Genomic DNA, 26737 nt, shown 5'->3' on the forward strand with positions numbered 1-26737 from the left:
TTATCAATCTAGAAGCAATTCCATGTTTATCTCTATATCAAGTCATCAAACTCATCATCATCATCGTCGTCATCGTCATCGTCATCGTCATCTTCTTCATCATCTTCATCATCTTTTTCTTGTTCAGCAAGTTGAGCATAATATTGAGCCAATGCATTTTGCGCTTCTTGATCCTTAAGATCAGTGTGTGAATTGGAAGTATTATTAATTGTTGATTGTAGAGGCGAAGTAGATACAGCACCCGAAGAAGTAGCAGGCTCCGGTGTATGCAATACCGAAGACAGCTCTGTGCCTGTATCATTTCCATCTTCCAATGTACCATTTCCTCTACCTTCTTGCTTAACATTTTGCTCACCATTCTCTCTCTTGACTCTTTCTCCTTCTTCTCCAATTTCACCATCTACATCTTCTTCCTTCACATAATCCACATTTTGCGAATTACCAACAGTACTATTGGAATGCCATGAAGGTAATGCATTTTGTTCCAATTTTTGTCTTCTTCTCTCCTTTTCCAATTGTTCACGTTCGTAATTCTCATCATTAGCAGTAATTGAAACATGCAAAGTGGCTTGTGATCTTGCTGCGGCATTCTGCATGGATTGGGCATTGGCCCCAAAACCCGACCTTGATTTAGAACTAACACGATTCGATAATGTGTATTGAGCTGATGTAGTTGATTGTGCAGGAATAGCTTGTAGCAACGAGCTTTCAAAATCATTATCTTGGATTTGCGAATCATCAATGATTTTCAAGTACTTGATTATAGGGTCAATTTGTAACATTAAATCTTCAAGTTTTTCTTGTTTTAGAATGGCTTGTTGTGATGAATCATCCTCAATCAAGACTCCTTGACATACATCACATATAAATTCAGTTTTATCTTCACTCAATAAGGAAATAGCATCCAACTGTGATACTTTTTTACCACATCTAGGACAGACATACCCTTGGGGATTACCAAAACTGGACATTTCTTGTTTCAAATGGTTAACAATAGTATGGACTTTCCATTTGATGGAGTCAATAGCTTCAGTTATATGTATATAAAAGTAAGTTCGAGTGACATACTTCTGTTGTCCATTGTCTTCTCTTTGGATATGATTTATCAATAATCGATCTTCAACTAGTCTATTACAAAGTGATCGTAATTCTTTTCTTTTGATACCAATCAAGTGGATTAAATCGTCTTCTGATAGAACAGAGTGACGTAGTACGGCATCTAGAATCAAGACATATGGTGTGCTGTAGAATCCTCTGCTAACAAACCTGATTAAAGACCTGACTGAGTCGTCCATAAAGATGTATTGTGGAAGGAAGAAGGATAGGTGGGTAAACGAAGGCTAAATGAACCGTGTCTAGGTTAAAGTTGGTGATCAGAGAGACAGACAGAGAGAGAGAGAGAGAGAGAGAGAGAAACAAAAAAATAAAAAAATAAAAAAAAAAAGTGATAAAGGTCGTGCAATTTGGCGATATCTTGCAACTATACGGTTGTATAGAGTGAGAAAGTCCACTCTCTTGAAGTGCAAGAAGAAGAAGAAGGCAACTTTGTTGAAACAAGTACAAGAAGACACATTGAGGACTATGATGATTTCACAGATTAGTGAATTTCAAACTAGTATCAGAGTTTTCCATGAGCATTCAAAACAAGCATTTTCTCAAAGATCATCAAGATTTAATTGCTGTATAAAAAAAACCAGTAGCTAAAGTGTAATTGAAGCCAAGGAGAGGTTGAGCTATAGTGAACGGTAATCTATTTATATTTGCATTCAAATTCGAGCAAAAGGAAAAGTGCCAGACTTTGTCGTTGAACTTATCGCCTCGGCAAACTATTGATTTAATTTACCAATATAAGACATTTTAAACTCAACCCCTTGAAATGTGAAGTCATTCGTACGTGCAGAGCAAAGAGGATATAGAGAGGACACTTGTCTATCCCTGGATACTACAAAAAGGTAAAATACACAACTTATGATGAAAAGATAATGGGGGAAATTGGAATGAGATACCAAAAAGGCATTTGTTAGCTGTGGGACGTAACAAATGAGTACATATACGAATACAATCTTGAATTTAAGTTTAAAGTCTGAAGTGGTGGCAACAACAACAACAACAATAAAAGTCTAACTAGTAATGATGTACTCTTTAAAAGGAGAAAAGATGATGAGATTCTAATTTAAATAAAAGACAAATTTTTAAACAAAAAAAAAAAAAAAACAAAAAAAAACATTTCGCGTTTTCGTGTTTTTGTGTAATATATATATATATATATATGTAATTTGTGAACAAAGAGAAGGCGTGTAATGCAAATGTAGTACAAAATATGGATATTGTGTAATATGTATATTCAGTGAATTGTTTCATGTTAACTTATATGGATTAAAGAGAGACGCGTCTTCATGCTATAATTTGTTATATTTAGATATAGATATAAATATGTGTGTGTATGTGTGTGTGTGTATGTATGTATAGAGTAATATACTATTTATCTATCAATACCTCTGAATGTGTTTGCTTTCTGATATTACATGAAATTTTGCTGTTGCTTTCATTAATTATTATTCTTCTACTTAATATTGTATATATTTCCCAAAATCCATCTACCATTTACCATCTGTATACCGCCTTATCTTCACCCAGTCACACATATTTTTTATTTTAGAGTCAAGTATATATAATTGTTCATATTTCTTCCTACTAATTCTTCTTCTACTTCTACTTCTACTTCTTCTTATTCTTTGAGTAGGTTTAACAAATTTCATCTGATTGTCGCAAACCAGAAAAAAAAAATAAAAAAGGATTTGTGTGTTTTTGTTTATTTTTTTTTTTTTCTAATTTTTTGTTTGCTTTGTCACATTCTTCATCATCTTTTTTTTATCCCAACGATTGCCACAGAAACGCAAACCTTAGATACACAGATACACAAACTACATATACACATACACATACACATACACATACATATACATATACATATACACAAAGTTCCCCTGTATTTTCAATCAAACGCCAACTTTCCAGTGCTTTCATCATCTTTTGGTTTTGGTCTTAATTCTTTTTATTTTTTTCTTACCTACTTCACCACCTGCTGCAGAGCAACTTCAAACTACCATTCCTCAAAAATTAATACTCAGCTAAACTTTACCACCATCACCACGACGTACACACAGAGCACGTCATTGTTTAAACACTTGACAACTTGGCATTGACTTTCAATCATGTCATCTATATCTGCCACTGATAAGTCATCCGGTGATAGACTCCCATTGCTGGACTCTACCAACACAAACACCAATAATATTACAACTATTGCACCAGCAGCTACTACCACCACAACCACACCTTCAAAGTTGACCAGATACCGTTCCACTTCTTCATCTACTCACACGCCCCCTCATACAGCAACTACAACCAGTTTCTCTTCATCCATCAAGACTGCGAGCCATGGAGGATTCGACGCATTTGGATTCAATACCCCTTTACGCACATCGTCAACAACTACACATTTAGATCCAAAGTCCATTTTGTCTTCAATAAACTACGAGCCAAAAACTTACAATATGCAATCAACTTATTTATCACCTGCTTCTTCATCACCACAACATCAAGCTCAACCACAACAACACTCACCGCAAACGTTTGCAGAAGAACCAGAGAAGGAGAAAGGGTCACCGCCAAATAAGAAAAAGAATAGTAATTCGTCTCCTGCCACAAAAGAGGAACAAGAAGAAGCATCCACGAGTACTTCTTCCACTGACACTGCTTCCACAACTACCTCAAACACAAGCGTCCCCAATAAACCATTCAATTTATACTCCGAGGAGAAACCACCTTACTCATATGCCACTCTTATTGGAATTGCAATCTTATCTCAACCTCAAAAAAGATTGACTTTAGCCAACATTTATCAATGGATATCAGATACCTTTAACTTCTACAAGAAGGAAGAAGTTGGGTGGCAAAATTCCATAAGGCACAACCTATCACTCAATAAAGCATTTGTCAAGGCAGAAAAGTCTAGAGATGGTAAGGGCCATTATTGGCGTATTAAACCAGGGTTTGAAGAACAGTTTTTGAGAAGCAGAAGTGTGAAAAAGTCGTCTTATCATGAAGTTATGGATCAGCTCAATTATGCTACAAAAATGAATGCAGCTATGGCAGCAGCTGCTGCTGCAGATGAGGATGCAAAGGCAACAACTACAACTACAACGATTACTGAAACCGCGAATCCTTCCGTTTCTAATACGACCAAGGAGACCACAACTGCTCCAACTCAGACTAAGAGGAGTACCAATGGATCCACCTCCATAAAAAGGAAAAGAAAACAGCCAATTATGTTGATGTCATCTCCAACCATACCCCAAAAGAAATTAGTTGAAGATGACAGAGATTTTAGTGTTTCTGAGGATAACGACGATGAATACGGAGAAGAGGATATTACTATATTGGATCCTCCTGTCAAAAAGTTCAAGTCTCAGCGGAATAGTGATGATGACTCAGAAGAAGAGGATTTGCTATCCCAAGCATTGACCAAACTGAAATCAGGAAACTCCTATCTCTCTGAGTTACCAGCATGGGCTGCCAACACTTTATATTCCGAATCACCGACTAAACTACCGCCAATTTCTCACCTCACGAATTCAGTATTATCAACGCCAAAATCAACTCCAAATAGCAATTCAAACAGAAGCAACGGTAACATTAATGTACCCCATTTTCACATAACTGAATCTCCTGAGAACCCCATATTTGCAGGAAAGAACTTGACATTTACGTCATCGTTCAGTTGCAACTCAAATTTCGAACTTTCACCAATGAGGACGAGTGAAACAGGACCATTGTTGGAGCCAGTTACTCCATCAAACAATAACGCAAAAGGAAGTGGCTGTCATCCACAAATTGCACAATTGGCTCAACTGCAACCTCTGCTGGTGCTGCTGTCGGCCCACTTGCAACACACCAACAGCATATTTGGATCCACATCAAAGCAAATGTTTATTTTCACAAGAACACCCAAATCCGTAAGTACACCACTACGTAAAACTCCAACCACAAACTCCATAATATCGTATCTTGAAGAGTATTTCAGTCCATTAAATGATAACAACAACCAACTGCAACACAGTCAACCACTACTTCATCAATTGCCCTTTGCAAATAACCTACACATTCCAGCTCTGCATCCATTACACTATATACAAACGCCAACCTCGACTAATGCAACTACATCATCGTCATCCAATGCTGGTTCATTGTTGATGCAACTGACCATGCTATCGGGCTCTGTGTCATCGTCGACCTCCTCGACATCAGCTTCTTCGTCGCACCTGAAATTGAACAACGTCGTCGCCAGCAGCAGCAGCGCTAGCACTAGCACTAGCACTAGCACTAAGGACTGCGAAAAGGACGATGGCGGATTCACCGCTTTCCAATCGAGTCCATTTTTAAAACGCGGGTTTAGTGAGAGTTCGAAAAGCAGACGTTTAATTCACGAATTGGAAAAGTTGCAGCGTGACTCTTAGATTGTGAGGCAATATGGGGTGATGCTAGATTGTTGAGAAGTGATGGTCTGAAAAGTTAATGGAGTTTGTATTGATATCAGGCTTTTGTTCTCGGGATGGGTCTTGGTTGTTTTCCTTTTGTTACTTTCTGGTGCTATGGGACACTTTGTTGATGTCATTTATAAGGATATAGTTGTGGGTACATTAGAATATTTACACAGGCCATTTCTTGTCTCCTTTTACATCGTAGTTATACAACGATGATTATTCTCTATCAAACACTAAAACTCCCACCACCATGTTCCAAAATCCAAAGTTCAGTGCGGGACATCTCCTTCTTCACAACAACCTAACCTAACCTAACCTAACCTAACCTAACCTAACCTAACCTAACCTAACCTTACCCCCCCAGTTTAATCACTCGACGCACATCCGCGACATCCACAAGTAACACACTCAACATCAACCTTATCATCCTGCCCCCGTCTCAACAAGTCCACTTTGGGAACACGACAAATACAAGTCGACGACCCCGAGCCACCCCTGCTACCACTAGCACCACTTGTGCTGATGCACTGAGTACAACAGAGTCTCTCATATCCCTGTTTCTTCCATTTGGCAATCAAGAGCCCATCCACATAATCCTGCAATGTGAGCCACAAGTATAGCTCGTCGCTGATTTTGCCTCGCTTGTGCAAGTCGTACACGTATTTGGTAACGTCGTGGGTTATTTTGTAAATGGGCCATAGCGAGGTGGGCTTGGTGGTGGGGGACACTGATGTGGTGGAGCTTGAAGTGGTTGCTGATTTTAGCTTTTGTTTGTATTTGAGGATCGTAGGCGCTATCTTGTCGTATCCTTCTGGAGGCGGTGATGTTTTCTTGATCTTGAGCTTCAGTTTCGATGTGCGTGGCATATTTCAAGGATGGTTGTGCTTTATCAGTGGGTGTGGGACGGCGTATGAATGGAATGAAGGAAAATGCAGAATCCGTTTTGCTTATGTCTTTGTTTTTTTGTTTTTTTTTTTACATTTGCGGTTTTTACGAAATATTCTACAACAATGCAAATTCTAGGAAATATTGCAACATTCACCCTACCCTACTCGAATCCGTTATTCTTCTCTACTATCCGTCTCCTTTAAATATTGAAACATTTAAGTGGAATTACCTGAGGCAATAGCGTGAAGTTTGATGGCATGAGAGAAAAAAAAAGAAAAAGGAAAAAGAAAAAAAAAATTAATATCGACAATGACAGGATTTGAACCTGTGCGGACAAAGTCCATCTGATTACTTAATTAAGTATTCTTTGTACTCAAAAGTTCGAGTCAGACACCTTAACCACTCGGTCACATTGCCACAACCACTAGGCCAACAAGCCTAATTTTTTCAAAATTTTGAAGTCTGCTTTTTATAACAGACTCATATTTGATCATGTGTCAATAATCAAAATTGGTTTATGTTGGCCTCTGGACTGTCTTAAATAGACTTCTATACTTTGGAAAAATTACAATGCTACCTTTTAAACCAAGAATGTATTACCTTGGCCCATTAGTTTTTAAATTTGCGAACCAAACTAATATTCAACCTGGTTCATTAGGGGGGGGGAGGGGAGTTTGTATTATTAAAAAAGAGCACAATAGGTCTTCAAACATATAACGAAGATGAATGCACTACTGAAACAGGATATAAGAAAACGGTTCAATCTATGTACTACGGAAACTGGTTGTTCTGTCTTGAAAGCTCCTTTTTTCTTTTTTTTTTTTTTTGCAACATAATTTCAACTTCGGAAAAGTAGAATGCCATGGCCAAGCTCTTGCAAGACTTCAAGCCATAATGTTTCAAAATTAAACTAGTATGAAACTATTTAATGTTTGGCTTGAGGAATGTTGAATTTATGGGGCGTGGTGCTCACAAAGACGAAATGCTATTTGTTCGAACAATAGGCTTAGGAATATCCAAATTCATTAGTTGTTTGATAGCAAAATCTCCAATTTTAATGGTGAACCCTCGTGTATGTGATGATGATTTGAGTAGTCTGTTCAAAGTATTAAGGAACAGACTCTGGATGGCATTCAAACAAAAATGAGTGTGTGGGTATTATGTGGTATTTGTGGCCATTTGCATGCAAAAAAAAAAAAAGGAAAATCATTTTGAGAGTGTTATAGTTGTATTGATTTGAAATACAATGAGTGAGAAGGTTATCCAGGACCAACTATACACTCTCCTAGCTGATGATTAAAATACTTTGAAATTGGTTCCAAACTGTGGCTTTCACTGGAACAGTTAACAGTTTTAATAGTTGCAAAAACAAGATTGTTATCTCGTTGTTTGAGAGAAGTTTCCACAATGCAATCTATTATACGTTTTCCAGCTATGAGAACTTTTGTTTCCCCAAAAGTCCGTCCACTCCAAGACGCCCCTCAAAAAATTGGGGTCTGGGGGGGGGGGGGTTCCGTGGGAAAACGAACAATGCAAGTTCATGCGGCAGCCCTTGTGTCTGATTGTGTAGTGGGGGGAGGGACGAGAAAAAAATGGAGATGTCCGCAGAGCTATTGGTGGAGGAGGTTGCATGCGCTAATGTTCTAACTCCGCATTTCAGTGAGCCAAAATAGGGAACAACGGAAAAATAAAACTGAGAGGGATCAAGAAGCAGGACACACAATTGAAATATAAAATAGATAATAATGTTGGCTTTTGCTATCGTGATTACTGCTGTATAAATATCTAAGGACAAGATTCGTTTCAATTATAGTAAAGAGTAAAGTTTTCCAAATCAGAACAGCCTTTATTTCGAAAGTACAGACCCAGTCCAACATGATTCAATTGAAAGGTAAAAATGCTTTGATTACAGGAGGAAGTGCAGGATTGGGTGCAGCAATTGCCCACCAATTAGCAGCTGAGGGAGTCAACATTGCCATCAATTACGCTAATAGTAAAGAACGTGCGGAGGCGTTGGCCAAGGACATTGAATCCAAGTACGACGGCGTTAGAGCAGTTACCTTAAAAGCAGACGTATTCAAGATTGATGAATTAACAAAATTGGTTGATTCTACGGTTGAGCAATTGGGTGGGATAGATATACTTATTTCCAATGCCGGGTGGACCAAATTTGTCGAATATGATGATTTGGAAGGAATGGACGAAGATGTTTGGGATGGCACTTTCAATGCCAATATCAAAGCCCACTACTTCTTGTTCAAAGCCGCTAAAAAGTATTTTGATGCCAATGTAGACGGGGGTGTATTCATAGCCAGTGCATCGGTAGCTGGACTCATAAACTACGGATCATCAATTCCGTATGCTGTCAGTAAAGCAGGATTGATTCATATGATCAAGTTTTTGGCCAAAACTCAAGGCCCCAAGGTGAGGTTGCATGCTGTTTGTCCAGGATTGCTTTTAACTGAGTGGGGCAAAAAGTTTCCTCAAGAGAAGATTGATTTGTCTAAACTGAAGTCACCACTTGGAGAAGTTACCGATGTTGATGAATGCGCTGCTCAATATATCTTGTTGAGTAAGTTGGCTACATCTACAGGAACCGTTGTGACTATGGATGCGGGTATTTCATTGTGAGGAATGAAAAAACAGCAACAGCAGCAGCAGCAGCAGTAGCAGCAGTAGTAGTGGTAGTAGTAATGCAAGTTTTCGTTTATCAGTGATAGAAGTAGTGTGGAGTAATATGACGTGTAAGGAGTCATATATTCTAGTTTAATGAGCAACAATAGAACAGAAATAAATTAAATTTTGCAGGCAGAGGCAAAGTTTCTGCCATGCAATGAACTTGACCAGAGTATCACTTATGCATTCAGATGGACGTGTCGCAAGTATCATATAGCAGTCCATAGATCACCAGATGCTGACTCACCATTGTTTTTTGAAGCAACAAGATGCAATTTTGCAATCCGATAAGCACCCAGATGTCAAAATCTCAATACATTGAGGAAAGAATACGAGAACCCCCTTTTCCCTCTCTGTCTCCCCCCCACCACAGGATATATATACAAACACAAACTCTCTTGGATTTGATTGCTCCAGAATTGTCCTATCAATGATATCCCTAACAAGCCTACCGTGTGAAGCATTGGAAGAAGTATTCCATCAACTCAATCAGCACTATGTCGTAGCACTTGCCCCATTGCATTCCAAGTTTCACTACATTGCTAAGCCCAAATTATACAGAAACATATATGTGTACTCACCATGGTCTAGAATACAAGATGAGACAGAATCGAATGAGCAAAAACAAACGTTTCACATCTCCAAGAGCTTCCACAACCTCAAGAGCCAAAAGTATTCCATCATATCGTCCGATACGTTTGAGAGGTATTTGGCAAAAATGGACAAGACGCAGAAGATTTATCATTTGGAACTATACGACTATCATATGACATTGATTGTTTGTATTCTTAGACACTTCACCAATCTTAGGTACGTTGAGTTCGTGGTTCACTACTACAGTGATCCGATATTTGAGCGAGTGTGTTTTCGGTATTCTCAAAATTCTTTTGGAAATGAATCTCCTGGGACAACTTTTATAGTTGCGTATTGGGTGCAGAGTATAGACCTCGACTTACAACAAGGTATCAACCAGATCAAAATCATTGGCAGGAACTTGGTAAACCAATTTGATTATATTCAACGGTTTAAAAACTTAACTAAGTTGAAGATCTGCATGGTTAGCTATGAAAACATACCAGTCAGTGAGTGCCGATGCTTTGTGAGACTTCAAGTGTTGGAGGTGAGTTATTCCCTAGATGGTTATTATTGTGTCCCTCGTTTTCGATTGAGTGATGTCTTTGAGACTCGCTTTCTCCAAGAATTGGCAATAGATGGAGACATGAATGCAAGCACTGTGTTCAAAAGTAGCGATTTGAGTCAAGAGTTTCCAAGGTTGGTGCAATTATGTTTGCGATTTATAGGCGAAGTGTACGCAAACTGCGGACTTCAGGACTTGGGTTGTTTTGAACATAGGAAGCTTAGATATCTTATCATGGCAAGCCATGGCTCTTTGGCAAGTGATGCAGCAGCTGTATGTGACTTGTGTGCAAAGTATCCCAATAGTAGTATCAATTGGTGGTACCAGCCGGAGATTAATTTTACAGCATTGCTAACTCACAATTTTAAAGTCCTCAGTCCCAATCTTCCGTTTGGAGTCGTTGGCTACCACTTTTATCATTTGGGCAATGAGGATCTATCAAACTTCAAACGGAGCGTTACTAACGCGTTAACGAAAGAGGTGATGGAAGTAGAATTCAAAAGATGTTATACCGAAGCTGAGTTGGAAGCCATGTATGATTTTACAAATGATCCAAGGATTAAAAGATGTGAACATTAGATTGAGAAAATTAGAGTTCATGACGTCATTATTATCATTATCATCATCATCGTCATCAAAATTACGTAATCAGACACGCAATAAGCTTATAGGCAAGAAGATGAAAAAGAAATTCTTTTTTTTTTTTTTTTTTTTTTGATTTTTTCTTGCGTAAGACGTGTCATTTTGTGAAGTACGTCAAGTACTGTGTGTGTAAGTGTGTAAGGTTACATCATGGAGAAGAAGAGACAGATCACAGTAACAACAGTTTAAAAAGTGCTGAGTAGCCAGTAAATACATACTTTTGTAGATGTATATTCTAATTTTTGTTTTTACAAAGTATGTATACATATATATTATATGTATATGTATATGTAATAAATATAGTATATATATATGTAATTAATTTTGTGTATTCATTAATTCACAATTGCGAAAGGAGTTCTTCACAGGAGAAAATATAGACACACGGCGTTGCAATCACTTTCACTGTACAGGTATCCAAAAACACTTTTACAACCACACAACTACCCTAATTCATCATCACCATCATCTTCTTCTTTTTCTTCTTCTTCTTCATACGGAACACATTCAACACACATCATCGCATATCCTTCAGCAACACCCACACAATTCCTTTTTCAAACATTTTATAAATTTTTTTTGTTTTGTTTGTTTTTTTTGTTTTTTTTATTTCAATTTTTTTATTTTCACTGATCTGCTTTCTGCTCATCACTACCCAATTCGTTTTTACATAAGCTGGTAACCACACCCACATACCATGGCTGTCGCAAAGAGTTCCCAGTCTACTTCGACTGTGGTCTCCACTTTGGTTGCTAACATTGTCCTATTTGGTATATTTGTCACTTGTTTCATCTTGTTGCGATTGAAGTTTAAACGTATCTATAGTCCCAAATCTTCATTCAACTTGGTTCCAGAGGAGAAAAAACCAGAACCACTACCCAAGGATCCTTTCAGATGGATCTTCATTGTATTAACCAAACCGGAATCATTCATTTTGCAACAAGCTGGTCTAGATGGTTATTTTTTCCTAAGATACTTGAAAATGTTTGGTTACTTGTTTGCATTTGGTTTACTCACTTGGATCATATTGTTGCCTGTCAATGCAACAAATGGGTTCCGCTTGGACGGATTCGATCAACTCTCCATTGCCAACGTCAAACACGAACAGCGATACTATGCTCATGTCTTTATTGGGTGGATTTGGTATGGAGCCATAATTTATGTTATTTATCGCGAATTATTTTTCTACAATTCCTTGAAAAATGTTGTATTGTCAACACCCAAATATGCAATGAGTTTACCCAGTAGAACAGTCATTTTCCAATGTGTTCCCGACCCACTCTTGGATGGAAAACAGATATTCAAAATTTTTAATGGTGTCAAGCGTATTTATGTATCAAGAACATCAAAACAATTGGAAGATGCAGTCAACACAAGAGCAGCTATGGTTAATCGATTGGAAATTGCTGAAAACAAACTTTTAAAATTGGCTGTGAAAAACAAAATCAAGGCTGAAAAAAAGGGTAAAACTTTGGAGCCTGCAGATGAAATTAGTGCATATGTACCGGAAAAGAAACGTCCCAGATTTAGAGCAAATGGATTCTTTTCTTCAAAAGTCGACACTATTAGATATTGTCAAGAACAAATTCCTATTTTGGATGCAAAAGTGAAAGGATTGCAAAAGAAATTTAGACACTCACAACCAAATAATTCTCTTTTTGTTGAATTTTATGACCAATACCATGCTCAGTTGGCCTACCAATCAATTGTTCATCACAATCCCCTTCGCATGACCCCAGCCTACATCGGTGTAGCACCAGGGGATATTCAATGGAGAAACTTGCGTATTTTTTGGTGGGAAAGATTGACGAGAAGAGCTTTGGCATTTGCAGCAATTGTCGCTGTTATTATATTCTGGGCAGTCCCAGTTGCTTTTATTGGTGTTATTTCCAATTTCAACTACTTGACCAACAAATTACCGTGGTTGAGATGGATTGAGCGTTTGCCCAAACAATTGTTGGGAATTGTTACTGGTATCTTACCAACAGCCATGCTCTCCATTTTGAATATGCTTTTGCCAATGTATATTCGTGCTATGGCCAAAGTTGCCGGTGCCGTGTCATATCAGAGTATTGAATTGTATACTCAACTGGCATACTTTGGCTTTCTTATTGTCAATGGTTTCCTTGTTACTGCATTAGCATCATCAGCAACAGCAACAGTTACCCAAATCATTGAGGAACCTACATCTGCTTTGAATATCTTGGCTGCGAAATTACCATTATCGTCAAACTTCTACATTTCATATATAACTTTACAAGGTATGACTATAGCTGGTGGTTCATTGTTTCAAGTTGTGGGATTGTTTTTGTATTACATTTTAGGATACATCTTGGATAACACTGTTCGGAAAAAATGGAATAGATTCAGTGGGTTGGGAACAGTTGCATGGGGAACCGTTTTCCCGCTTTTCACTCAATTGGCCACCATCACACTTGCATATTCAATGATTTCACCATTGATTATTGCATTTGCTTTGATTGCATTTGCCTTGATTTACATTGCATATTGTCACAATCTCTTGTACTGTTTTGTTGAAGGACCAGATACTAGAGGTCAACATTATCCTCGTGCATTGTTTCAAACATTTGCCGGTATCTACCTTGGACAATTGGTTTTGCTTGCAATCTTTGCTGTTGGTAAAGGGTGGGGTCCCATTGTATTGCAAGTTGTTGCCGTTATTGCCACCATTTTCATACACATCAATCTTTATCAATCGTTTAGCCATTTGTTGCAAGTTGTACCCATGGATGCAATGCGTGCATTGGATGGAGTATCGCAAACTTGCTCATTCAAGGGAGAATCTGAATTCAAACAACGTGTTATTGAAAAGAAGAGACATGATAAAGATCCAAGGTTTGAGAAGAAATATGTTGCCGAACAACAAGAGGAGGAAGAGATCAAACAACGTGTTCTTGACACTGTGCGCCAATATGATCCAGAAACTGACATCAGCACAAGCAACATATCAGTGGTCCCATTATTGGCTGATCGTGACATGAAGGCAACAAAATCCGACCATTTCTTGGTTAGGTTTATTAGACCTGATGTATTTCTCAACTTCCGCCATGTGAAGAAGTTGATTCCTGCGACTTATCATGTTGAACCTGAAGTGACTGACGACAAGCACGCGTATGACGCACCGGCGATTTCCGCCAAGTGTCCCGGTGTTTGGATTCCTAGAGATCCGATGGGATTGGCTGATATAGAAGTCAAGCAATTGTCAAGTGTGGTTGACATTAGTGATGCGAATGCCGGGTTTGATGAAAAGGGTAAAATACAATATTTGGGTGAACCACCAAATTAGAAATTACATTTATAAAGTACGGATAGTGTAAATAGAGGGGAGTATAAAAAACAGCAGAAGGAGGATTTGATAGAAGAACAAGATCCGTATGAGTTGTAGTTTGGTAGGATGAGACCTTTAGTGTAAGAAGTAGTATCCGAAAACGGTCACGTGAGAGAGTACACTTGGGTCTATACCTACCTGATGTCAGCAATTGGCCTCCTTAAGAACTTACTTGAAGTAGTGAAGTAGGGTAAGCGTAGTAACATCCATTTACTGGCAAGGATGAAACTAAGCTTGTCCGCCATTGGATACGTGAATTTTGGCTTACAACGTATTGCCATCTCATTGGCGAATGAGAGAGAAAAAAAAAAATACACTTCATAAATCCGTGGAATTGATACTCTCTCGTGACTAGTTTACCCCACCTGAAATTTTTAAGAAAATAAAATACCGCTAATCATTTTTTTTTTGTTTGGGTATTGATATGATCAGATCGACATCATCACTCACTATTCATTGTACGTATAGATCACTGCTCTCCATCTCAAGATCAGCAAAGCAATTTTCAACAACCATGCCATCGCCATCACCATCACCATTATTAAACTCCACTTCCACAGCTGCTGCGTTTGCCAGACTTGCCTTGACTAACCAACATCTTCAACAATCACGAACAAATGCCACTTCCGTGACCGCCAAAACTGCTCCGGCACCAGACTCACAAGCCACCATCAAAACCACATCACGCACCCCGCTTGTCATTCCAACTGCTCAAGGAACCAAGTATACTGCCACATACGCCAACTATGCCACTACTGATTCCGGCAAGATACTTTCATATTTCCACGACATCCCCCTCGATTTGAACCCAGAGACAAAAGAAGCCAATTTCGTATGTGAGATTCCGCGTTGGTCAAATGCTAAATTTGAAATTGCGACTAAAGTTCCAGGAAACCCCATTATCCAAGACACCAAAAATGGTAAAGTACGATTCGTGAAGAACTTGTTCCCCTATCACGGATACATGCACAATTATGGCGCATTCCCACAGACTTGGGAAGATCCCTTTGTTCAACACCACAACTTGTATGGCGATAATGATCCATTGGATGTTTGTGAAATTGGGTCGCGTGTGTTGACCACAGGCGCAGTGAAACGAGTCAAGATTCTTGGGTCGTTGGCATTGATCGATGATGGAGAAATGGACTGGAAGGTGATTGTCATTGATACCGAGGATGAATTGGCGTCACAAGTGAATGATATAGCTGATGTGGCAAAGTTGTGTCCTGGGTTATTGGAAGCTACTAGACAATGGTTTAGAGATTACAAATTGGCTGATGGGAAACCGGCCAATGCATTTGCGTTTGATGGGCAGTTCAAGTCGGCGTCGGAGACGGTCACGGTTGTTGAGGAGTGTAATTTGAGCTGGCGGAATCTAGTTGCGGGGAAAGTTAAGCCTCCAAGTGGCAGCGGTGATGGCAAGTTACCTAGTATTTTGAATACCATTTTGGAGAATTCACCCGGGTACGTTTCTGATTTTGAAATCAAATTGACGAAATCGGTAGAGCCGGATGGAGAGATCCCCGTTGATACGCACAAGAATTACTACTTCAAAACTAATTAAGAAGCTGAAACGGCAGAGACATACAACGAGTCCTTTATTTTTTAGTTTTTTTTTTTTTTATGTATATAAAATGTATATTATGAACTATAGAATCAACAAAATAAGTCCATGACATTTCTACGACAACATGTTCTTCATTTCTCTAATATCTTCAAAGATCCTCTTGACAAACCCATTGTATTGCTCACCGCCTTGATCAATAATCAACCTCTCTTCAGGGGTGCTTGCAATGATTCTCGATGTGAGGAATTTAGGATGCTTGAGTAGATTGTCAATGCAATCAATGAAATCATCCCGATTCGATTCCGAATCTAGTCCAGGCAAAACCTTCATATCGACAATCGTGGAAGCATCATTGTCATCTTCATCGTGGCCATCTTCATCATGGTCAACTTGGCCCTCACTGTCCATCAGCTTCTTCTTACCATAGGTTCCTTGATTCGCGTATTCCAGCAATGTCGAATCCAAATAATCACGCACATTCATTGCCCTCAACAAATTGTAAATCACCAAGATTTGATTGGTTTCATAAACACCACCAGTCGAGATTTTCAAGCTCGACGAATCACGAGCCCAACTCGTTATACATGATTGAATCTGTTTAGCAAACAATTGCAAAACAACACAAACTTCAGCAATTATCGACGCGCCCAATTTGTCAATACTGGTGATAAGTATTGGTAAAATCCCATCAATCCACAATCGATAATGCTTTGAACCACTCAATACTGATAATCCACCTGCTCTAATAGGACGAGAAATCGGACTTTCCAACAATGACACAAAAAGACCCGATGTTATAATCGAATGGGCTATTGAATCAATAGACATTAGTTCCATCAAGTACTGCAAACTCATTTGTGCAAACATAAACTCGTCACCTCCTATATCAATCCAATGGGAAATGGTGTAGATATTCAACAACGTTTTTACTGTACCTGCGTCTTTCACTAATGACGCTACTCCTTGTGTTAATAACGGTTCATTTGGTTTGAATGCAATAAACACCTTTAAAATCGACAATATTAGTTGTAGATCATTGAATTTTTCGCCCAATTTATATTGAGACAAATCTTTGGTATTGCCACTCCTTTTTAGTGCAAAAACATCCTTTTGTAATTCAACTGATAGCGACTTGACACCTTTGATTATGATTGCATCAAACAAGTTTTGAAATAAACTCAAATGCCTTCCCAAAACAGCTTTTTTTGAATCCCCGCCTTTTGCCCCTTCAATCATTTTCAATGAACAATAAATAACTCGTAATAAAGGTCGATAAGTACCCTCAGATGCAACCAAGTCGGCAATGAAATTAAAGCTAGTTGACGACAACAATGTGCTTGCACTTTTAACAATTTCAAAGATGGTGGCCGTCTTCTCGTCATGCTTACTGCTCTGCCTATACTGTGTGAAAAACGAGTACAAAATGTAAAAGCCAAGCTCAATCCTGTCAAAATAAATTTGACGGAACTCGAGCGATGGAATGTTTTCAACAATGTCAACCTTTAACAAGAAGTCAACCAACCCCAACAATTCGTCATTCAAAGGCCCCTGGAATCGACGACAGAAACTTGTCAACAACGTTCCAAACGACTTGGCAGCCGTTAATTGTGCCAGCAAGTATTGGCTATTCACACTTGATGCAATGATTTGTTCTTTGACGTTGCTGCTCCAAGAAGCTTGCTTACGGAATAAGTTATCCATGAATTCGAGATTGTATATGGAGTTGAATCCTATAGTGTTTGGCTTGTTCAAGGAGGTTGCAAATTTTGCAAGTTCAAGATTGGGAAAAAAGTTTTTGAACGAGTTCTCCAATTCAGCATGCAACGAATGTTGATAATGCTTGATCTCAAACTTTTGCTCAACAATCTTGATAAAGCTCGTTGAATTGATAAAGTTGATGATTTGGTCGTGACAGTTTTCATTCTTTGTGGTGAATAGATATATTGAAAGAATATCCGCAATCTTTGCATTTAAGACCAATTCGTAGCACCGATCAATAAACTCGTCAATCGTTTTTGGAGCGTCAGTTGTTTTTTGCACCGCGACACGATCAATTAAAATCTGAATAAACTCTTTATCAAAGTTGGACTCCTTAACCATTGTCCATGCGTTACTGGATAACGCAATAGCATCAATCAAATGAAGGTTTACAAAATTCGGATAATACTTCATTTCTCTAACGCTCTTTTTCAAAATTTGAACAACTGATTCACTCGGACTTTCCAATTCCCTGCCCAGTGCTTCATTTGATGGCTCCTTTTCGGTCACAGGAAATGCATTCTTACCAGTATTGAACAACACTATTAGTCCTTCTTGTCGACTACGCATCACTGCGCAAATAAACTCACTCAAAGCAATTTTTAAATCGTAATCATCCAATGTATTTTTTAAAGTTGATATGATAGACTGTTTCAAAACCTGAGCATCAAAGTGTCCTACATGAGACAACAACGATGGTGTCGGTTCATTCTCCCACACAGCACCAATCAAACTAGTGAGCAAGCTTATCGAACTCAATTTGTATGATTCGTTGGTAGCAAAAATCGTGACCAAATCACTAGCTTTTGCGAATAGTGTTTTCTCCAAGGCCAGAGGAGACAAACCCAGGTTACTGCGCAAGCGTATGGCCAACTCGGCAAACGAAAATGCACGAGAAATCCATCTGCCAAACCAAACTCCAGATATATCAGTTAACTCAAACAAATCAATGTGATGCGTGGCCGAGTCAACAACATTAAGAATTGGCAAGATTGCTCTCGTAGAAGCTGAATCTGTTGCTAAAAAGGAATTCAATAAAAACTGACTTCCTTTGAAGAAAACCCTTGTGAGTTTATTCTCAGGAGGGCAATTTTTCTCCACTCCATAAGCTGTTGTTAAGATTGCACTGAACAAGTCCAATAATGAGCTGCCAAGTCGAAACCTATCATAAACACGGGAAAAGTGGCAATGTGAAAAGTTCTCAAACAAAAATACTAGATGCGATGTAAACTGATGTATGATGTCCTCCCTTGATTTGTCGAAAATAGCATCTTCCAGAATGCAATCGTTAACCAAAGCCTTAGCGAATTCAACAAGCGCCAATGAAAATCGAAAATCTCCATTGACCATCTCCACTGCCCCAAAAATAGTTGTTGCTAGCCCTTCTTTACCATCACGAGTAAACAACAAAGACTTGCCCAAGTACTGCCATATTCTACTTGAAACAATAGGCAACAACTTTGACAACAATTCCAAAGCAGTAGACAGAATAGCAATGTTCCTCGTATGCAAAGCTTGATCAAGTAAACTGAGAACTATTCCCACTATATCAGATTCGTCAGTGTATGCTGACATGGACTCCAACATCAACTTTGTTTGTCCCTCTTCACAATCGGCCAGAACTGTTGTCATCAATCGCAAGATATCGAGAATCAACTCCTCCTTTGATGCGTCAAAACCACCTACCCCTTTCGAGATATTATAAATCACTCTCCCAATAAAAGCCCATCCATTGTAATCATGCAAAAAGGTCACCAATACTTCATCCAGATTAGCTGCAGGCAACATTTTTGCTCTGGTACCCGATGACAATGCCATGGCGAGTTTCTTGTTTGATTCGAACTGTGGGAACAAATTTATTTCATCAATGAGTTTGACTAGTTCGGGGTTTTGGTCGTCAATTTGGTATAATTTATCAAACTGGGATCTATTGTACACTTGAATGTATGACTTTAAATCGTTGAATTCGTGTAACGCAAAATCACCATTCACAGATGCGAGCTTGATGTACGGCGACAACAAGAGAGGAAACTTGGCCCTTGCAATAATAAGGGCTTCAATTGTCGCCTCATTATTGAAAAACTTTTCCACAACAGTATCTGGACAATTTCTTATGATTTCAAATATGGTATTGGTGATTTCTGGGGTTAATTCTACCAATGGAATGGAAGCAGTAATGACCGATGACAACACAGTGGAATACAACTTGTCAAAATTCACCTTGTCATTCAAATTTTTCAATGAACCAAAAATGTTCAAAGACAAGCTCTTGTTGTTGCATTGGTTAACAATGTTGTCCAAGACCGAATTGGGAAACTTTGTCTCAAATGACTTGGCAGTTGAGGATGTGGGATACTCCTGAGAAAAATACGATTTTCTCAACAGGATGATACTCCAGCAATACAAAATGACCGCGTTATTGTTGTAGTCACTAGTAATAACATTGTTGATGAATGAAAACACTTCCACATCAGATACATACAATCCAAGATCACCGTCAAGAGAGTCGTACGCACTGTCAAGATCAAGGAATTCGATGGATATAATTGTGAACAAAGCCTGAATCAATTCAAAAGATTCCGGATATTGTAAATTAGGACCCAAAGCAATAGCAAAGTTGGTTTTCTGCATCAGCTCAAACCATTTCTTAACCAAGTCTTTTGTGATCAAAGGATTTTGGGCAGCAACTTCGATCAAAACTCTGCACGAGTCAATACAAAATAATACCAACTCGTTGAAAATGGTGTCATCTATACTGTTTGATAATGCTGTTTTATAGCTTTCATCAACAATGGAGTCCAACGTATCCAGGATCGAATTGATCAATTTCTCGATATAGTCTTTAGATAAAAACAACTCCTTACCAATGTTTCTAATCACAGAAGATGTGGCTGGGTTAGTTTTGTTGCTCAAAGCCACCCGCGCAATCTTCAAAACTGTTCTTCTTTCTCGTAGTATGTTGGTGATGTAGAGTTTTATTCGGTCATTATCCAATTGTGCTACTCTATCGTCATTCAATTTGCTCTTGAAATTCAATTTGGGTGCAGTTTTGGGAGGCACTCTTTTGCAAACTTGGTCAATGCTCCGAAGAATCTCTTTAATGTCAAAGTCAAGATATTTTTGAATCAATTCACCATCTTTTATATTTTGTTGGGTGATGTCAGTGTATAGTATTCCACGCACAGATATTTCCTTGGTTCCAGCTTTGATGTTCAGCGTTGACTTTTCGACAGTAAACGGTGACGGGGTCAATATAACATCTTTGAGGAGAAGTAAGTATTCATCCAATGCGTCTGATATATATGGATCTTGACAATCATTGATCAAAGCCAAAACATTTTCAAAGGACCAATATTGTGTGGGCTGAATAGGTTTTAGCGGAAGATTTTTTGATCCCAGCCCACTCAATGATGTAATAGTAGGCGACATAATACAGAATAAGTTTCTCAGCCACTTGTCAATTGATTTATGCAATTGGATTCTTGGTTGTAAGAATAGAAATCGAAGAAATTTCAAAATGTCTTGCAGTTTTTTTTTTTGTTTTTTTTTTTTGTTTTTTTCTTTTGCTCCTCGCTTCTCTTTGTTTTACCATTTGTTTTCACCTCGCTTTCAGTTCATATTTGCACACGAAGGTATTGAACATGCCACTGTCTCCAGAGCCATTCATTGTTAGTGCTCCAGGAAAGGTTATTATTTTTGGTGAACACTCAGCAGTATATGGAAAGCCAGCAATTGCAGCAGCCTTGAGTTTGAGATGCTTTTTACTCGTTACACCATCTACAGATTCAAATGTTATACGATTGCAATTTCCAGATATAGAGCTTGACCATTCTTGGGACAAAAGTTCGATCAAGTGGGATAAAATTCGGCAATGTCTAAAGTTTGACAAGAATGGAAGTCCTATTCCTCCATCGGAGTTGGTACCAGAAATTGTGGATGATTTATCTGATATGCTTGGTGGGTTTGAAAGTAATAACGTCCATCACCTTGCGTGTTTTTGCTTTCTTTACTTGTATGTCTGTCTTTGCAACAGCGAAAGCCCTGGAATGACTTTTGTAGTAAGGTCAACGTTACCAATTGGTGCCGGATTGGGTTCGTCTGCTTCCACGTCGGTTTGTCTTTCTGCTGCATTGTCAAGATTGGGGGGATGGATAAAAGACCCACGTGTCCATGAAGGAGACACCACGCCAAAGCAGGACATTCCTGATCTTGAATTTATTGACACATGGTCCCTAATTGGTGAAAAGTGCTTTCACGGGAACCCTTCTGGAATTGACAATGCTGTTGCCACACATGGAGGAGCCGTCATGTTTCAGAGATCTTCTGAGCCAGGGAAACCATCAACTAGAACTAACATAAGAACTTTGCCCCCAGTAAAGCTATTATTGACCAATACAAAGGTCCCCAAGAGTACTGCTAAATTGGTTGGCGGGGTGGGGATACTAGCAGCGAAATACAACTCCATTATAACACCCATTCTTGAATCAATGGGTAACTTGGTACAAGAGGCATACCGAGTAATGACTCACCCCAATTTTGGGTCGGAAGAGACTGCAATCTTGCGTGAATTGGTCAACATTAACCATGGTCTTTTGGTGGGATTAGGAGTGTCGCACCCTTCATTGGAAACAGTGAAACTAATTGGTGATGAAATGAAGATTGGAGCAACCAAGTTGACTGGAGCTGGCGGAGGAGGTTGTGCAATAACTTTGGTCAATGAGGATACTCAAGAATCGGTAATTGGTCAAGCTATATTGGAATACGAAAGACAAGGTTTTGAAAGTTTCGAAACATCCTTGGGTGGGAAAGGTGTCGGAATGTTGTTTCAGCTGGATCTTGTAAATGATAAAAAGTTTTCACCAGAGTTGTTTTGCAACTACGCTAATAGATTAGAGATTGAGACTGCACTCGCTGTCGAAAATGTACCTGAATGGAAGTTCTGGTGAATAGCTGAGGAATACAGTCACGTCTATATATGTATATACAAGCATCTTATTTGCAACAATAGACTTTTAAATACCCCTGTTAAACTCCAACTCTGTGATTTTATTCCCTTTTGCATCAGTCAAATGATGAAACTTTTCCTCTAATCTACTAGCATGCAAAGTCTCACGTTGAGGAAAAACTGCCAACGCAAATGGCAAAACCGCAAGCGAAGTGACAAAAATCAATCCAATATTGGCCAATGTCTCAACTGTTTTAGATTTCCCTTTCAATAATCGGGATTTTTGCAATCTCACTAGTATCAAAGGAGGGATCACCATGATTGGGGTTGCGTTAATGACCCTGCTTGCAGCAGTCTCTCCCACAGCATGCCAAGCAGCCAATTTCGACGTTCCAACCTCGTTTCCTTCTTTGTCATACACCACAATTCCCTTTTTCAATTCTTGACTCCTCATTAAAAACACATTGGCGATACCAGCAGAAACAACAGCGGCAAATGGCACCAATCTGCCCAAAATGAGTCTTGTATTCGGCTTGACACTTTTCAATCGTGGTACTATCGAGTTCAAGCCTAGTGCAACTGAACAAGAAGCTGTAACGGCCATGGTGTAGTTGGTTGCAATTTCCCTCGTTGTCAAAGGATGCGACTTGTTGGAGTTTTCGATATTGATAGCAACGTTCAAACTCTGATTTGCAATTTGCCAAAACAAAGTTCCAGCAGTGCCTAAATTGGGGGTCAACATACCAGCAGTAACCACCAAATTTGACAACACGCACGAAGACATTCTGAATGGGAGAAAAACGGTCTTGCCCGTATCTGGATGCAATGTCGAGTCAAGCACTCGTTTAGCTCTCCACAATTCTGGAGTCATAGTTGGAATAACTCCATTCTTGTAGTCCCAAATCATTCTCTTTGCAGTTTCAATGTCGTTTGATGTGTTTAGGAGCATGGTGGGGTCTGAAATTTCGGCGCAGTGTTTTACACGGCCCCAGTATGTGTCCAAATCATACCTAGACTGAGGTAACGGTACTGGTCCCGGCACTGAAGACGACATGACTGTGGAATAACAAGTGTGCTGTAGTAAGTAAGTGGCTCAGGTGTAGTTGGAACTTGCACAAGAAAAAGAAAATTTTTTGATACGGCGGTGCGAAAAGCGGACCGGAGGATTTCACTGAAAGACCTCGTAATTGTCCTTTTCCCTCCCCTCTCAATAAAGCATATTCATTAATGTCAGGATGCACCCCGGGGGCAGGACGGAAGGCTGGTTTAGTAGTTGCAATTGGGGTTGATATCATAAAGACGTCTCGATTCGAAAAACTACTTAGAACAAAGACGACATCTTTTGCAGAACGATTGTCCAAGAGAATACTACATCACACTCACGAATTGCCCAAGTTTAACGAGATGGATGCAGGAAGACAAGTTCAGTTCATGGCAGGGTCCTGGGCTGCCAAAGAAGCGTTGTTTAAAACATTGCACCAAGAAGAACAGGACGTGTTTAATTTCAACGAATGGTATCGGTATAACAATTCATCGGGTAAGCCATTTATATCGAATGACAAATACGATTACAACAACGAGGAATTCCATCTAAGTATATCCCATGATGATTCTTTGGTAATTGCCACCGTTTTGCGACAGAAACTCTACAGTTTGGACTCCAAAGGTTTATAGTGAAAGTTACATATTCCCTCTATTAACGTATACAAACTATTCCCATTCGACAGTAGCTGGTGGTTTAGAAGTGATATCGTAGGTGACACGAGCGACACCATCAACTTCGTTGACAATTCTCGATGCAACTCTCTTCAAGAATGCAGCATCAAAGATAAACCAATCAGCAGTCATGAAATCAACAGTTTCAATGGCTCTCAAAGCAATGACCTGCTCATAGGTCCTTTGATCACCCATAACACCAACGGATTTAACTGGCAACAAAGCAGCAAAAGCTTGTGAGATTTGTCTGTATAAACCAGCTTTTTTGATCTCTTCAATGAAAATGGCGTCAGCTTCACGAGCAATCTTGACTTGTTCTTTGGTAACTTCACCAAGTACTCTAATTGCCAAACCAGGACCAGGGAATGGGTGTCTCCATACCAAGTCTTGTGGGACTCCCAACAATTCACCCAAATGACGAACCTCATCCTTGAACAATTCTCTCAATGGTTCAATCAATTTCAATTTCATGTCCTCCAACAAACCACCAACGTTGTGATGTGTTTTGATTGTTTGTGAGGGACCTTTGAAAGAGATGGACTCAATGACATCAGGGTACAAAGTACCTTGTAAAAGATATTCAACCTCGGAGCCATCGTGGGGTTTGATCTTAGCAGCTTCTTCTTCAAAAACATTGATGAATGTGTTTCCAATAATCTTTCTCTTTTTCTCGGGATCAGTGACACCCTTCAATCTTCCAAGGAATAAATCGCCGGCATCAACCACAGTCAAGTTGATACCCAAGCCTTCATCCAAGGTCTTTTTAACACTCTCTGTCTCGTTCAATCTCATAAGACCATTGTCAACGTAGATTGCATGAAATCTGTCACCAATAGCTTCCTTCATGATCTTAGCACCTACAGTGGAATCAACACCTCCAGAAACGGCACCAATGACTTCAGCGGTTGGTCCAACCAACTTTCTAATTCTGGCAATTTCAGTATCGACAAAGTTTTCCATACTCCAATTTGTATGAGCTTGACAGATATCAACAGCAAAATTTTTCAACAATTGCTTACCTTGCAAAGTGTGAGTCACTTCCGGGTGGAATTGAATACCGTAAATTTTTTCAGCTTCGTTGGAGATACCACAGTATGGGGAGTTGTCTGAGGTGGCGACTACTTTGAATCCGGTTGGTAAAGCATGCAACTTGTCACCATGGGACATCCATACTTGTGAGTGATCGATATCTTTAAACAAGGCACTGTCTTTATCCTCAACACGTAGAGTGGCTGGACCATATTCTCTCTTGTCACCTCTAGCAACACCCTTACCATTGATCCATGCCAATTCTTGCATACCATAACAAATACCCAAGATTGGGACATTCAATTTGAAAATATCGTGATCAACATGTGGGGCATCTTCAGCGTAAACAGAGTATGGTCCTCCTGACAAAATGATACCTTTTGGTTTCCAAGACAATTCAGAAATCTTTTGAGTACAAGGCAACATCTCAGCGTAAACGTTAAACTCTCTCAAACGACGAGTGATTAAATGGGAGTATTGGGAACCAAAGTCCAACACCAAGATGGTGTCAAAGACTTTGGAAACCTCAATTGGAACATCTTCAAGGTTGGTTGACATGATGGAAAGCAGATGGGAAATGTTTTTGTTTTTTTTTAGTTTCCAAGACGTTGAGAGAATGGTCCTCTATATGGGGTCGTTTCAACAACAAGTTCACCAAAAAGCAGAAGTCAAATTTGGAAGAAAAATTTGGCAAAATAAATTTTCCAAAGAGCTCATCGGATTTGCCTGTCATAATTTTTTTCTCTTTGCTTGTGTCGTATAACTTGCAATTGCGACATGACAAACTGATAAGATAGGCATAGTCCCGACGGAAGATCCCTTGAGGAGGCGATACATTTCTATACAAGGTGCACTTTTTGACAATTAGCTCTAGAGGACAAGAATAACAGACACTTACATTAGAGAGGACATACAATTGAAGCAATGTATTTTTCAAGTAGGATCTTGTAATAGAACCACAATCTCTAGGTAGCGCAAACTGGCTTTTGGCAATTCTGGGCCAGACTCGTAGTCTCTTGTACTACCACAACCGACGTCTTGCATCTGTGCTAATAGAGAGGTATTAAGTTCAATTATACAAAATTCTTTGCCTTCTTCAACATAGACGCAAGTGAAGATTCTTGAGCACAGATTCCGGTTTTTTCTTTTTTTGTCATAAATTTGTGACCAATATTTTAGTTGACATGAACAATGTCTGGAAAATCATTAGAGCGTTGCCATAGAATATTACCCCCCAGAATATCAACATCTAAGAAATACTACTCTTATTGATGGGAGGAAGGAAGGAATCAATCCATGAAAATAAAAAGGAAAATAGCTTGAGATCCATTTGGATAAGGAATATAATGCGTGAAAATTCTGGGAGTCAACACAGCAAAAGTGCCAGACGAAGTTGGAAGATGTATTGCAGTCAATTAACCTCTTCTTTAAAACCATCCATCGCTGGCCAAAAGGCATTGAATGGCGATCAATATGCTCTGGT

General features: G+C 39.1%; 12 protein-coding genes across 12 annotated transcripts; 7 read left to right on the forward strand and 5 right to left on the reverse strand. All coding sequences in view use genetic code 12, as the record gives it.

Annotated features, from left to right (window-relative positions):
• Window positions 1-32: 32 nt before the first annotated feature.
• On the reverse strand, window positions 33-1295 carry TFA1 (transcription factor TFIIE subunit; the record flags this gene model as incomplete). The annotated part of the gene is made up of 1 exon (XM_051753051.1): window positions 33-1295. The coding sequence occupies one exon, from the start codon at window positions 1293-1295 to the stop codon at window positions 33-35; it is 1263 nt and encodes a 420-aa protein (XP_051607824.1).
• Window positions 1296-3215: 1920 nt separating this feature from the next.
• HCM1 (Hcm1p) lies at window positions 3216-5519 on the forward strand (the record flags this gene model as incomplete). The annotated part of the gene is made up of 1 exon (XM_051753052.1): window positions 3216-5519. One exon carries the CDS (start codon window positions 3216-3218, stop codon window positions 5517-5519), a length of 2304 nt encoding a protein of 767 aa, XP_051607825.1.
• A 392-nt stretch (window positions 5520-5911) lies between these two features.
• BUD31 (U2 snRNP complex subunit) lies at window positions 5912-6412 on the reverse strand (the record flags this gene model as incomplete). Its single annotated transcript, XM_051753053.1, has 1 exon — window positions 5912-6412. The coding sequence occupies one exon, from the start codon at window positions 6410-6412 to the stop codon at window positions 5912-5914; it is 501 nt and encodes a 166-aa protein (XP_051607826.1).
• Window positions 6413-8309: 1897 nt separating this feature from the next.
• On the forward strand, window positions 8310-9065 carry KGF57_003616 (SDR family NAD(P)-dependent oxidoreductase; the record flags this gene model as incomplete). Its single annotated transcript, XM_051753054.1, has 1 exon — window positions 8310-9065. The coding sequence occupies one exon, from the start codon at window positions 8310-8312 to the stop codon at window positions 9063-9065; it is 756 nt and encodes a 251-aa protein (XP_051607827.1).
• A 475-nt stretch (window positions 9066-9540) lies between these two features.
• Window positions 9541-10827, forward strand: KGF57_003617 (uncharacterized protein; the record flags this gene model as incomplete). Its single annotated transcript, XM_051753055.1, has 1 exon — window positions 9541-10827. One exon carries the CDS (start codon window positions 9541-9543, stop codon window positions 10825-10827), a length of 1287 nt encoding a protein of 428 aa, XP_051607828.1.
• Window positions 10828-11587: 760 nt separating this feature from the next.
• Window positions 11588-14197, forward strand: KGF57_003618 (uncharacterized protein; the record flags this gene model as incomplete). The annotated part of the gene is made up of 1 exon (XM_051753057.1): window positions 11588-14197. One exon carries the CDS (start codon window positions 11588-11590, stop codon window positions 14195-14197), a length of 2610 nt encoding a protein of 869 aa, XP_051607829.1.
• Window positions 14198-14753: 556 nt separating this feature from the next.
• KGF57_003619 (inorganic diphosphatase) lies at window positions 14754-15803 on the forward strand (the record flags this gene model as incomplete). Its single annotated transcript, XM_051753058.1, has 1 exon — window positions 14754-15803. One exon carries the CDS (start codon window positions 14754-14756, stop codon window positions 15801-15803), a length of 1050 nt encoding a protein of 349 aa, XP_051607830.1.
• A 117-nt stretch (window positions 15804-15920) lies between these two features.
• NUP188 (Nup188p) lies at window positions 15921-20993 on the reverse strand (the record flags this gene model as incomplete). Its single annotated transcript, XM_051753059.1, has 1 exon — window positions 15921-20993. One exon carries the CDS (start codon window positions 20991-20993, stop codon window positions 15921-15923), a length of 5073 nt encoding a protein of 1690 aa, XP_051607831.1.
• A 212-nt stretch (window positions 20994-21205) lies between these two features.
• ERG12 (mevalonate kinase) lies at window positions 21206-22510 on the forward strand (the record flags this gene model as incomplete). Its single annotated transcript, XM_051753060.1, has 1 exon — window positions 21206-22510. One exon carries the CDS (start codon window positions 21206-21208, stop codon window positions 22508-22510), a length of 1305 nt encoding a protein of 434 aa, XP_051607832.1.
• A 66-nt stretch (window positions 22511-22576) lies between these two features.
• KGF57_003622 (uncharacterized protein) lies at window positions 22577-23563 on the reverse strand (the record flags this gene model as incomplete). Its single annotated transcript, XM_051753061.1, has 1 exon — window positions 22577-23563. One exon carries the CDS (start codon window positions 23561-23563, stop codon window positions 22577-22579), a length of 987 nt encoding a protein of 328 aa, XP_051607833.1.
• A 173-nt stretch (window positions 23564-23736) lies between these two features.
• PPT2 (holo-[acyl-carrier-protein] synthase) lies at window positions 23737-24183 on the forward strand (the record flags this gene model as incomplete). The annotated part of the gene is made up of 1 exon (XM_051753062.1): window positions 23737-24183. One exon carries the CDS (start codon window positions 23737-23739, stop codon window positions 24181-24183), a length of 447 nt encoding a protein of 148 aa, XP_051607834.1.
• Window positions 24184-24219: 36 nt separating this feature from the next.
• On the reverse strand, window positions 24220-25812 carry GUA1 (GMP synthase (glutamine-hydrolyzing); the record flags this gene model as incomplete). The annotated part of the gene is made up of 1 exon (XM_051753063.1): window positions 24220-25812. The coding sequence occupies one exon, from the start codon at window positions 25810-25812 to the stop codon at window positions 24220-24222; it is 1593 nt and encodes a 530-aa protein (XP_051607835.1).
• Between the last annotated feature and the right edge of the window lie 925 nt (window positions 25813-26737).

This window comes from Candida theae (genome assembly GCF_024610275.1).
Source record: "Candida theae strain CBS 12239 chromosome Unknown scaffold8, whole genome shotgun sequence".
In the NCBI taxonomy this organism is placed as follows: domain Eukaryota; kingdom Fungi; phylum Ascomycota; class Pichiomycetes; order Serinales; family Debaryomycetaceae; genus Lodderomyces; species Lodderomyces theae.